The 13,987-nt window shown below is 46.5% G+C and overlaps 2 protein-coding genes across 2 annotated transcripts in view; one reads left to right on the top strand and one right to left on the bottom strand.

The window, feature by feature from the left end:
- LOC142195595 (uncharacterized) overlaps positions 1 to 13,987 on the top strand; it is a 704,678-nt gene that overhangs the window by 225,800 nt on the left and 464,891 nt on the right. The window lies entirely within an intron of this gene.
- LOC142189760 (uncharacterized) overlaps positions 1 to 13,987 on the bottom strand; it is a 207,115-nt gene that overhangs the window by 145,300 nt on the left and 47,828 nt on the right. The window contains exons 3-6 of the mRNA XM_075262250.1: positions 3,756 to 3,935; positions 3,554 to 3,677; positions 3,406 to 3,470; positions 2,603 to 2,723 (exon numbers count right to left, since the gene is read on the bottom strand). Coding sequence (XP_075118351.1) covers positions 2,603 to 2,723; positions 3,406 to 3,470; positions 3,554 to 3,677; positions 3,756 to 3,935 — 490 coding nt within the window. The remainder of the gene's footprint in view (positions 1 to 2,602; positions 2,724 to 3,405; positions 3,471 to 3,553; positions 3,678 to 3,755; positions 3,936 to 13,987) is intronic.

The raw sequence follows: 13,987 nt of genomic DNA, 5'->3' as shown, positions 1-13,987 counted from the left end.
ACGTGGGGGCCTCAGCCTTAGGCTAAAGCCCCACGTTGCAGAAACAGTTTTTTTTTTGTTGCAGATTTTGCTGTGTTTTTTGAGCCGAAGCCTGGAGTAGATTGAGCAGGAGGGAGACATATAAGAAGCTTTCTATATATTTCCCGTTCTTTTTCTAGCCTTTCTTGGCTTTGATGGAAAAAAAACGCAGCTAAATCTGCAACAAAAAAAGCTGCATTTTTGTAATGTGGGGCCTCAGCCTTGGTGTGATTCTATTGGGTGGTGACACTGTAACTAGATGCAATTATAGTCAAATCCAGTTCCTGGGCACCAGTGCGGCCACTTTGGTGTAAGTGTGACACCCATTAATTCCTGGCTGGGGTTTTGCGGTTACTGCACCGCCAGGAACTAAAAGTGACTGAAATTAATCTGTGTTTCACTTACAGAAAACTGAAGGGCCAAGGGACTGGATGGAGCATCCAGGTACATTGTGTGTCAGCGCTTTACAGGTATGACCTTACTCTGCTCCCAGTCACATACATTACCACTAATTGTGGGTTACATATGTTACATTGCTTCTAATGGAAAAGAACATGTGTATCCAGGCAAATAGTAGTAAGCGCATGTGGCTGGGAGCGCAGTATGACAGCACCCCTATGTTGTGGTTTGTGCTATATGACTTTAGTGTAGGTGTCATCAGCTTTACAATTATTGCCCGGCACTCCGAGGACCTCATCTTTGATTTTTTTATTTAAATCGGCACGCCGAACAAAAAAGGTTGCCTACCCCTGCTTTAAAATGTTATTGTGCAAATATAAGGCTGTTCACTACCTTCCCCGTCCATACATCACTGAGATAATTTTTTATTCTTGTGAGAAGGTGACAGGCAGGGTGTTGGAGTCCTGGTATATCAGACCCAGGTTTCTGACATATGTGTGGTCCAGGGCAGGTCTTGAATAGGCCTCAGCCCCTGGGGTGGTTCCTGGGACCATTACTGGGCCATAAAAGGCTTCAGAGCCTGAACTTAGGGGCATATCCTGGGAAAAGAGGAAGTGGCTGGGTCTGTCCTGACACACCTAGAGCCTGGTGAGACTGTACTGTGCTACTTTATTTTGTTCGTGTGGTTGGTAGTTAGCCACACGTATAGTTAGTTTTTTACTGTTACTGTTTAGTTAGAGCTCACACAAGCAGGGTTTTGTTTGCCATTTTGCCTGAAGTTAAGGCTGTGTATTACTTTTGCTTATTCTGTGCCTGACATGAAGGTTCATTTATTTTTTTTCCTAAATAAACCTGTTTGCACCAGACATCGTCTCCATGTCTCTGACCAGTTGGGTCTGCACCATTGCTGCTAAACAGCTACCTTCCCAAACTCTCTACACACAATTGTAATGTCCCGGTACTGCTCGTCCCATTCCCTTTAATAGTCCTTGCAGACCTAGATGGTATGGACATTTGCATATCAGGTAAAGAGTTTCCTCCCCCTTCATTCCTTCTATATATTACCAGAGCCAGCACACAGGGGGTCTATTAATGCGCCATCTTGTGGATGTTTTTGTGAACTACACCTGCCTATACTTGCCATTGTAATTTGAGTTGCCAATTTGAAGGTGTGTCCATTATGATCAGGTGACCTTCAGGACCACTCAAGCTCCCTTGACTGGCCTGGAGGAGGAGGAGTTACAGCACCCTCTAGGGGGGTTGGGGACCTTTTGTCTGGGTCCTTTGTGTGGAGCTAGCTGTAGACACAGACATGTGGAGCTGAAAATGGCAGCCAAGTCTCAAGGCACTCCAAGCAGAGATGTCTTTTCCTCTGTACTCAAGATCCTCCTCAAAGAGTGTTTCCCTCTGAAGCTCCAAGCCTACAAGCACTAAAGTTGACGGACCTGTTTTATCCATACATCTGGGACTTCTACACGTATCTCTCTATTCAAGTAAGTCTTTGGGACAAATCTATATTTAAGAAGCCCATAGCTAGTCTGGTAGAATTTGAGGGTTTCCCACTGCTGGCACTTCTAGTTGCTCTCCTACTTACGTGTACCCAGTTTGTTGAGGACTAACCCCCTGGATACAGGCCATCTTTACAAGTATATACAAGTTTAACTACCCAAGCAACTATTAATTAAACTATCCAAAGCATTCCTGCTCCAAGCTCTATCACCTGCTTAATTGGACACTACCTACAAAGATCGCTGTATTGTATGTGAAGAATTACTCCATATGTACATTTGTATTACTTTGTCCTGCTAGTAAAAGAGCAACGACTACCCCCGAGACCTGGTTGTCTGTTGTCATTGTCAGATATCACGTGGGGGAGGGTAGTCGGGGGCATCAAAAAGGAGATTTTGTGCACATTTGGGACCCAGGGACCCCCTGAAAGCCGGCCACATCTGATATATTACCCGTGATACCAGCCCTGGCCCTCCTGAGTGTTACACAATCTCTGATCTTCACAAGACCTTCATCTTCTCTCCACTCTTATCTACTCTACACACAACCATCTCCAAGATACTACAGTACATAAGACTCACACCCCACAATTACATCTTTCATTGGTAACCAACATAAAACAGTATCTCTCAGGTAAAGAGTAATATCTCTGCTTTATATAGTGGTGACTCCTCACCTGGGCGGTTCCCTGTAGGAATGTCCTCCTCACATTCCTCATCACCACTCACATACGGCTCTTCTTTTATCTTTATCGCTATAGCATTAATGTCGTTCAGATCTTTGTCCCGAATCAAAAGCTGTGAAATAAAGAAGTCATGGAGAATTTTATAGAACATGACCAGAATAGATTTATAATTAGTACAACAATCAAAGATGACCTGACAGCAGGAGCTATCGAAGCCAAACCGGTCTAGAAAATGGCGATATATAATAGAGGACAGTTTAATGACAACCCCAAGAACATAGTACACATGTATTGCATTTAAGGCATGAAAAAGCGTTCGGTTGAACGCGAAACGGCTGTTGCCTCTTTTTTTCGCCTGAGAATGCCATCCCAAGGATGTTTTTTAAAGAATACCTAATAAAGGAACTGATAATATGAAAGAATCATTGATTACCGACCGGTGAGTGCCCATCCACGTTTTTTTCTTGTTTCTTACACTAATACACATGTAAACTCAGCATGGCTAGACCTGCTTCAGGTTGTGTCAGTGGAGGAGATCAGATTCTACCAGATGTTTGTTTCAGGGGAAAATAAGGATCAGATCGGTAGAAATCCAACCAAATGGCTCATTACTCCAACCAGCAGTCTCCATAGCCAGAAGATCCAGACAACATGTAATGTCTATGGTCAGCTTTATCCTCCATCTCCACCTCTCATTACACAAGTATAAACCATCTAATACTGCTGGATACAACAAGACTGACCACAAGGACTTCACAGCCCGTCTACACATCATAGGGAATATCTCCATCTACCTGATCATCCTGTGGAAGAAGAGGACTGGGACATCTCTCCGGTGTTGTCCTCTTACTAGATCTACCTGTAGGAAACACAGACAGGGACTGAATTCATTCTGTACATACAAATAATGGAAGTCCATGTGTATATAGTCATGTCTATTACCTGCTGATGTGAGGGGCTGGTGGTCCTCCATCATCACCTCCTTGTACAGATCCTTGTGTCCTTCTAAATACTCCCACTCCTCCATGGAGAAATAGACAGCGACATCCTGACACCTTATAGGAACCTGACAACACAATGATACAGTCATCACCCCGACCCCTCCAGTTACTGTATAATGTCCCAGCATTCCCAGCAGTGTCACCTCTCCAGTCAGCAGCTCCAGCATCTTGTTGGTGAGTTCTAGGATCTTCTGTCCATTGATCTCCTCCTGTATCAGGGGGTGAGGTGGAGGCCCTGGGATTGGGCTCAGGGTTCCTCCATATCCATCATACACAGGAGCCTGACAGCGCCCACTAGAGGTCTTCTTCACTACTGTGTAATCCTGGTTATGGGGAGACACATTAATAAATCTCACTACATACATGTCCAGAGTCCATCACCTCTCCAGTCCTATCATCTGTTATTACTATAGATAAGAATGATGTCATGATGACATCATCAGAATCTCTCACCTCTCCAGTAAGCTGGTAGATGATCTCTAGGGTGAGATTTAGGATACTCTCCGCCATCTTGTTCCTTTCTCTCTCCATACTTCATACAGGAGATTTCAGCTGAGAGGATTCTTTCTTGTAGGAACCTGTAGAGATACGGTCAGTACAGATAATAATATAATGCAAATTATGTATTTGGGACATATAAGACAGATCCTCCATGTTAGTGATGACAGCGGTGTTGAATGATATCAGATTATCACATGACCTCTACAACCAATCACTGACCACGCGTGGTCTTACAGCAGGTGACTCTCTGATAGATGTGACCGAAGGGGATCGAGGAACAACAACCTTCTAACAAGATGGGAGTCATAGCCCCAGAGTATCGTGTTCCCAACAGGTAACCCTGAGGGACTGTAGTGAGTGCACCTACCTCTAACTGTACAGCAGCCAAGGGGTTACAGGAGCGGTGATGATGTCACATATGTGGGAGGGGTCAGGGAGTCACATGATCAGGTTCTGTTGTTATGGCTTCATCTGCTCAGTAGGTGCTAAATCCTAGTGGGATAAAGGACCTGTGATGATGTCATAGTCATGTGATGAGGAGGAGTCACATGACCAGGTGTTTTCTCTCCTCAGTGTACACAGGGCAGGTGTGAGGTGAAGTTCTGTCTGGATGGGGATGTATGTAGGCCTTATAGCTAAGATCAGTGGAGTGTCTGTGCTTACCATTGCTTAGTAACTACCTCCGCAGTAATAGCGCCACCTACTGTACAGAGGTAATAGAACCACATCCATACCTCCCAACTTTTGAAGAACTGAAAGAGGGACAAAATGTGGCAAATTTAACCCCGCCCATTTTTGTGTTGACTCCGCCCACTCGTTAATTTTTCATGTGCCCGCACACAGTATAATCCTCCTACAGTCACCCGTAAATTATATGTCCCCCCTCTATCTCTCCCCCAGTTTCATATACACCCTTTATCTGCCCCCAGTTTCATGTCCCTCCATCTCTGCCCCCAGATTCATGTCCCCACATCTCTGCCCCCAGATTCATGTCCCCCCATCTCTGCCCCCAGATTCATGTCCCACATCTCTGCCCCCAGATTCCTGTACCTCCATCTCTGCCCCCAGATTCCTGTACCTCCATCTCTGCCCCCAGATTCATGTCCCCACATCTCTGCCCCCAGATTCATGTCCCTCCATCTCTGCCCCCAGATTCCTGTACCTCCATCTCTGCCCCCAGATTCATGTCCCCACATCTCTGCCCCCAGATTCATGTCCCTCCATCTCTGCCCCCAGATTCCTGTACCTCCATCTCTGCCCCCATTTCATGTCCCCCCATCTCTGCCCCCAGATTCATGTCCCCCATCTCTGCCCCCAGATTCCTGTACCTCCATCTCTGCCCCCATTTCATGTCCCCCCATCTCTGCCCCCAGATTCATGTCCCCCATCTCTGCCCCCAGATTCCTGTCCCTACATCTCTGCCCCCAGATTCATGTCCTCTCCATCTCTGTCCCCAGTGTCATGCCGTCCTCTCCTTCATCTGCCCCCAGATTCACGTTCCACCTCCACATTAAACTTACCTTCTCCTCCGCTCCCTCGCCGCTCTCTGCCCGCCTCTCTCGCTGACACATACGGCTGAAGGAAGGAGCTGACACAGGTCAGCTCCTCGCTTCGCCGCTGCCCGCCTCTCTCCCTGACACATGCGGCTGAAGCTGCTCGCGTGCTCGCTTCGCCGCTGCGTCTCTCTCTCGCTGACACATGCGGCTGAAGCGAGGAGCTGACGAGGAGCTGACCTGTGTCAGCTCCTTGCTTCGCCGCTGCCGCCGGCTCCTGGCTTGTACATCGCGTCTACAAGCCAGGAGCCGGCGGCAGCAGCGAAGCGAGGAGCTGACACAGGTCAGCTCCTCGCTTCAGCCGCATGTGTCAGGGAGAGAGGCGGGCAGCGGCGAAGCGAGCACGCGAGCAGCTTCAGCCGCATGTGTCAGGGAGAGAGGCGGGCAGCAAATTTAGCTCCACCCACTTCTACATTGACTCCACCCATTCTCACCCCCACCCACACAACCCCACCACCACCCCCTTTTTTTTTGGTTACACATCTCATCCCCAAATTATCCCTAACCAATGGATCCTTCCCCTCTGCCTTCAAACACGCCACTGTCACACCTATAGTTAAGAAATCTTCCCTCAACCCATCCTCTCCTGCCAACTATCGTCCTTTCTCACTGCTCCCGTACGCATCAAAACTTATTGAGCAACACGTCCACTCCGAACTCTCCTCCTATCTCTCGTCCAACCTGCTCTTTGACAGACTTCAGTCAGGCTCCAGACCCCGGCACTCCATTGAAACTGCCCTAACCAAAGTCACCAATGACCTGCTAACCGCCAAAGCCAAGCGCCATTACTCTGTCCTCCTCCTCCTTGACCTCTCCTCTGCCTTTGACACAGTCAACCACGCCCTATTTTATAAACGCTGTCATCCCTTGGCATTTTGGACCTGGCCCTCTCCTGGATCTCCTCATACCTCACCAACCGCACACTCAGCGTCTCCCATTCGCACACCACCTCCTCACCTCGCCCTCTCTCTGTAGGTGTTCCCCAGGGCTCCGTCCTAGGACCCCTCTTCTTCTCCATCTACACCCTCGGCCTGGGCCAAAATATTGGAATCTCATGGTTTTTGTTACCTCCTACTCCGCTCTACTCTCATCCGCTCCTCACACAACCATCTCCAAGATATCTCTTGTGCATCCCCCATACTCTGGAACTCCTTACCAAGACACATAAGACTGACCCCACAATCACAGGCTTCAAGAAGGCCCTGAAGACTCCCCTATTCAGGAAGGCCTACAACCTCCAATAACACTACTGTCACCTCATCACCATCTGTACAGTCATGGCCAAAAGTTTTTAGAATGACACAAATCTTCTATTGTCACATGATCTGCTGCCCTCTGGTTTTTATGTGTGTTTGTCAGATGTTTTTATCACATACAGAAATATAATTGCAACCATATTAATATACATCTCAAAATGCATAAGGCTAGCACTAAGGGATGAGGACGGGGGTGAGGCCAGTGGCGTGGAAAGGTTGCGGTCAAGCTACAGCACATCCCGTGCCTACTCCTCTTGGGCAGTAAGCATTGCGCTTCTCCGGCTTGATGGCCACATTAAAGGGGTTGTCCCATCACAAGGATCCTATCTATACTGCTTGTTAATGTGAATGTAAGACTTTTCCTAAATACATTGCTTCAGCAAAACTGCTTTGTTTGTCCACTATCTTACTTTATTCAGTTCTTTGTGGCCACAGCCCTGACAGCTGCTCATGAGTCAAGTGATGTATCTGCTGCTCTCAGGGGGGAGGGAGGAGGGGCTAAGTGCACGGGAGCCAGCCTGTGTATCTAGCTATTCCTGTGTCTGCACCACGTGACCTAGCTTCCTGTTAGCAGATAGAGGAGAGGAGCTGCTTTCATTTCTTCTGTTCTCCCAGTTATCAGGCTAGCTAATACAATTGTGTTCATTATGTCAGAGACAGGCAGTCTCTGTATGTAACACAGAATGGAGTTGCTGCTGCCTGTACTTCATAGTCCAATATGGGTGGGCGGAGCTACATGAAGATTTGGGGGCGGAGCTAAACGGCAGGTTGCATGTGAAACCCCTCCCACCAAATGATGCAAGAAACCAGGAAGAAAGAAGATTTTACAGCAGTAAAGACTGGTGAGTATGTGAGGTGGGAATACCCCTTTAAGTAGGGTTCAGGGCACAACACTAACCATGTCCGAGCACTGGGAACAGGTGTTACAATGGCTGGCGGATAATGCTTCCAGCACATTCTCCACCAGCCAGTCAACATCTACCTCAACTCCTCCTCCTACCCAACAGTCTGGTCCTCCTTCCTCCAAAATGCCCAATCTTCCCAGCAGAGTAATCCCACCTTTTCCACCTCCCAGGAGCTGTTTTAGGTTCCTTTAACTGTCCCTCTCTATCCCTCCACTTCCCAAATCCCAGGAGCTACCAGACCAGTTTCTATGTCCTGATGCCCAAACACTGGAGCATCTGCCATCTCCTGTTGTTTGGGGACTTCTCCCTCATCCTTCCCTTTTCCTGCCTCAGCTCCTTCTCCATCATGCGCCAATTCCCAGCAACCCAATGTTGCCTAACATAGTATGTGACTTCTTATCTTTTGGAGATGAACCATGGAGCAGACTCTATTGACTTCTATGGAGAATTTTCTAGGCATGCTCTGACCTCTACAGAGGTCATTGTGCTGAGTAGGGAGTAGATAGAATGTGACATCACCTATTGTGACTGGTGGATTCATTTTCTACATATACATGATTGCTATGACCATCAGTGTGCTGTAGGAGAGGTGGCTGCTGCAAAGAATTTTCCTACAGAAAGAAGCAGTATATCATTTGGCTTAGTGGTCAGAGTCAGAACTGTAGGATTTTTAGATTTAGTTTTTTTAAATATAGATATTAACATGAATATCTTTGAAATATGTTTTAACAAGACTTTATTTAAAAATAGGCGATTTTGTGGTGATACATTCTTTTTAAGCCATACATGATGACATTACAATAGCAAGTACAATGCATACCTCCCAACCGTCCCGATTTCCGCGGGACATTCATGATTCCGGTGACGTGTCCCGGTTGGAGTGAGTTATGTCCCAATTTCAACTCAGATCTGCGTCCAGAGGAACACATACGCGGCTAAAGCAAGGAGCTGACGCAGGTCAGCTCCTTGCTTCGCCGCTGCACGCAGCCTACTGGCTTTGTAGACGCGATGTGATGACGTCACATCGCGTCTACAACTGTTTGCCAGTGAGAGAGAGAGAGAGCGGCGAGGGAGCGAAGAAGGTAAGTGTAATGTGTACACTCAGGTGGAACGTGAAACTGGGGGCAGATGAAGGAGAGGACGGCATGACACTGGGGGCAGAGATGTGGGGAAATGAATCTGGGGGCAGAGATGGGGGACATGAATCTGGGGACAGAGATTGAGGGACATGAATCTGGGGGCAGAGATGTGGAGACATGAATCTGGGGGCAGAGATGGAGGGACATGAATCTGGGAGCAGAGATGGAGGGGACATGAATCTGGGGGCAGAGATGTGGGGACATGAATCTGGGGGCAGAGATGTGGGGACATGAATCTGGGGGCAGAGATGGAGGGGACATGAATCTGGGGGCAGAGATGGGGGACATGAATCTGGGGGCAGAGATGGAGAGGACATGAATCTGGGGGCAGAGATGGGGGACATGAATCTGGGGGCAGAGATGGAGAGGACATGAATCTGGGGGCAGAGATGGGGGACATGAATCTGTGGGCAAAGATGGAGGGACATGAAACTGGGGGCAGAGATGGGGGACATGAATCTGGGGACAGAGATGGAGGGACATGAAACTGGGGGCAGAGATGGGGGACATGAATCTGGGGGCAGATGGAGGGGACATGAAACTGGGGGCAGAGATGGAGGGGGGGACATAAAACTGGGGGCAGATGAAGGGTGTATATGAAACTGGGGGAGAGATAGAGGGGGGACATATAATTTACGGGTGACTGTGGGAGGATTATACTGTGTGCGGACACATGAAAAATTAATGAGAATGGGCGGAGTCAACACAAAAGTGGGTGGGGCTAAATTTGCCGCACATTTTGTCCCTCTTTCGGTTCTTCAAAAGTTGGGAGGTATGACAATGTGATTGGTTCACAAAGTCAGTTATCGATCTTCTGATCGCCCCAACCGATACCCGCATAATTCTAGAATGAATACATGCTGATGAGCACGTCCACTAGAGATGACACATGTAACCCCCTCACAGGAGTTACTAATGGTTATTTGGCCATAAGAGTGCCTTACATGTTATGATTGTTTGTATATGTTGTCATGTTCATACTGTATTCATTTGTGACATGTTTTCAAGCTTTTGTTCTCTGGTTTCACTTATCCTGGTGAGTTGTGGTCTCCATAGTAACACACATTATAGTGGGTGGATCTGTAGCTGGAACAGGAAATAGTCATAGCAGGGAGAGGAAGTAGTATTCTGTAAGAGCCAGGGAATAAGAAGCAAGATGTAGTGTGGCAGTAGCCATCTTGTGTTTCAGACACTGTGTGCTGTGATGAAGTGCCACAGCAGCAGCAGGGCGGAGAAGCTGTAACAGCTCCCTGTATCACTATCAGTAAGAGGACAGGATTACATCAGGCTAAGCAGAGCTACAACCTTGGCAGCCTGCACCTACCTCTACAAGGTAAATGAACTCCTGCAAGGACCAGAAACTGGACCTGTAGACATCTTAGACTCTCTGCTAATGCATGGGAAGGTTTCAGCCACTGTGCCACAGCTCACTGCTACAGGAGGGACATTGCCTTCCTTGCAGCTAAGACCTGGGCACAAGCTCCTTGTTGGAGTGGAGCACTGACACCAAACCGCCATCACAGCCCAGGGACCAGCTGGTGTCTCATTACTCCAACTGGTGTCACATCTAACTGACTCTACCTATTACCCTGTGCACCTCTCCTTGTAGTTTTGGTGCCTATAAGGTCACCGTGATAGTCCAGCTTCCTGCACGGTTCTCACGGGTGGTCGCACACATATATCAGATTACTAGAGATGGATAAACCTTGCGAGATTTGCTTAGTGAAAATATGCGAGGCTTTTCCCGGTCTGGTTCAAGTCTGAAGAGATCCTAGAGCAGTGATGGCACGAACCTATGGCACGCAAATGCACATACAGCTGAAAGCCATCAATGTAGGCCGCAGAAGTACAAAATGCAGAGCTTTACATTTCAGTACAAAGTTGTTTGTATTATTGAAAGCTCTGTAAAGCCCCATTCACATGACTGTAATTTGTGGGTCCGTAACTGTCCGCAATTGTGGAACTGCACAGTATTAAGTATAAATTGCCGTGTTGGCACTCCGCGATAATTTCGTGGGTTTTGGGTTGCAGTTTGGGCACTCGGTCTCTAAAAGGTTCACCATCACTGCCCTAGAGTATGATAATGATTTTTGAGTGGCTGAATCCAAAATTGTGTGAGAATTTGCAACCTCAGCTTGTTACAAACCAAATACTAGTATGGTGTCCAGGCAATGGGAATAGTGCCCAATACCTTTTGTCTAATTCTCGATAACCTCGGGTTAATCGCACTTCCCTGTGACTACGATAGGGCAGAGATCTGTGCGTTCCATGGTCAGAATGGAAAAAGCTTTCAATTCCAGAAAAACTTTTACTATGTGCAACTAAGACCACATGTACAGACCGACACAACATTCTTCTGAGACCCTGTAATTGGAATGAGTGCACCGTCAATTCCTTGTTGTTATACCGTATTTTTCGGACTATAAGACGCACCGGACCATAAGACGCACTAAGGTTTTAGAGGAGGAAAATAGGGGAAAAAAAAATTAAGGAAAAAAAATTGGTGAAATATTTAATAATCTAATATAATATTTCACCAATGTAAATAGAACCGGGGGCTTTCGGACACAGGGATACCAAATGTGTATGTGTTTCACAGTAATGTTTTTGTTTTATATGTATTGTAGGGCTATGGGGGTGATTTGAACATATCTATCTATCTAATCTATCCTATCTATCTAATCTATCCTATCTATCTATCTCCTATCTATCTATCTGTCTGTCTGTCTGTCTATCTATTCTATCTAATCTCATCCATGGATGGAAAGAGACACCCTGCAGTGAAGCTATGTAAGAAGAGAAAAAGGGGCGGGCCAGACGGGTGAAGGAGGTGTGGTTTTCTAAGCAAACTTGAAAACACACCTCTTTCACCTGTCTGGCTCGTCCCTCCTTCACTGCCTCTCAGATGTCGCTTCTGCAATGATGCCACACAGGCAGGGAAATAGGGGCGGGCCAGACGGGTGAAGGAGGCGTGGTTTCAAGCTTGCCGAGAAAACCACGCCTCCTCCTCCCGTTTGGCCCGCCCCTCCTTCCCGGTCTGTGTGGTTTCATTGCCAGAGCCAGATCTGAGAGGCAGTGAAGGAGGGACGAGCCAGACGGGTGAAAGAGGCGTGGTTTTCTCGGCAAGCTTGAAACCACGCTTCCTTCACCTGTCTGGCCCGCCCCTACTTCCCTGCCTCTCAGATCTCGCTCCTGCAAACACGCGACACAGACAGGGAAGGAGGGGCAGAGCAGGCAGGCACCGTGCTGCTCTTCTTTTCATTCGCACAGACGGGACACAGACGCTGCGCACGCTGCATTCGGACTATAAGACGCACACACATTTTCCTCCCATATTGGGAGGAAAAAAAGTGCGTCTTATAGTCCGAAAAATACGGTAATTTTCTTTTAATAAAATGGTGACTTTCCACTGCAAATTTTTTGATGTTTAAGAAAATATACCTTGTGGGTAAAATATTCCCAACGTTCTGGATATGAAATTATTTATTGTCTGAGTTACGATGTACAATTAATTGGAATTCGCCTACGGCAAAATTGTTAAAGCAGTTTCTGTAACACGTGAAAATAAGATTTGATGATCTGAACGGGATGTTTTTCGATTGAAGACAAAAAAAAGTGTGGGACAACCACCAAACTTTCTGTAAGAAATCTGAATGTGAATTCACCTTAGAACACTTTTCACATATGGTACACGAGGGGGGCCTCTCCCTGGTTTGATACTTCAACATGTATTTAGATTAGGATAGATTATTAGTATCTGATCCAAGACCTAGACGCTGCACTGATCTGATGACACAGCTACTTCCAAGCACCAGAAACTGTATACACCGGCTCTGTAGACTGTAGCGGTTGCATGGGAAACTTCTGCTCTGCCCTATGCACTTCTATTGGAGCGGAGCTGTTTCTAGCTGTACACCATGTATACAGCTTCTGATGCCCAGAAGCTGGTCAATGTGAGGTTTGGGTGACGGATGCAAAATGCTTTAACAAGAGATGATTTCCAAGAACACGTCTCATATTATGGCCATGAAAATGGCTTCTCCCTAATGTGAGTTCACTGACTTTGGTTTCTAAACAAACATATACTTGGACTATGTCCTATGTGAGTTCTTTGATGCTGAACAAGATCTGTATTCAAAATAAAAATATACCCCGTTCTGAGCCTAAAAAAGGCTCCTCTCTGGTGTGAATTCTCAGATGACTGAGCATTATAACTTTTCCACATTACGAACATGAATATGGCTTCTCTCCTGTGTGATTTTGCAGATGTTTCACAAGATCTAATTTACAGGCATAACGTTTCTCGCATTTCGAACATGAAAATTGTATCTTTCCTGCGTGAGTAATCTGATGTCTAGCAAGATCTGATTTATACCTAAAACACTTGCCACATTCTGAGCATGAATAAGGCTTCTCTCCAGTGTGAATTCTTTCATGTGCAACAAGAGTTGGTTTCTGGGTAAAAGATTTTCCACATTCTGTACAGAAAAATTTATTTTCTCTTATGTGAGCTTTTTCATGTTTTCTCCTTTGTTTGACTTTTATTTTGATTCACAGTCTGTGATGAATCAGAAGATTGGAAGTGTACAATAGGATTAGATGATAGATCTTTGCTGTGAATGGCTGAGGGTATATCTGGGGTAATGAGCGAACAGCGTTGGAACGAATAGATATTCGATCGAATATCAGACTGTTGGAGATATTTCATTCCAATCGAATACCACACGGCAAACGCAGTAAAAATTTGATTCCCCTCCCACCTTCCCTGGTGCCTTTTTTTTACACCAATAACTGTGCAGGGGAGGTGGGAGAGGAAGTAGGAAAACGTAGGCATTGAAAAAAAATTGGAAAAAGTAATTGGCTGGCTAAATTAGGTGACCTCCACTCTATACGAATATTGGATTTCAGATTCGGTTCATATGCGACTGTGAACTAGACAGGGATAGATGTACTGGCAGGGTTAGCTAGGAATTAGCTTTATTTAGCTAGGAATCTTACTCAAACAGCTCTTTAGGGCTCTA

The sequence above is a fragment of the Leptodactylus fuscus genome, chromosome 1 (genome assembly GCF_031893055.1).
Source record: "Leptodactylus fuscus isolate aLepFus1 chromosome 1, aLepFus1.hap2, whole genome shotgun sequence".
NCBI lineage: Eukaryota > Metazoa > Chordata > Amphibia > Anura > Leptodactylidae > Leptodactylus > Leptodactylus fuscus.
Note: the sequence above shows the minus strand (reverse complement) of the source record. Positions and strands in the feature narration are given on the sequence as shown.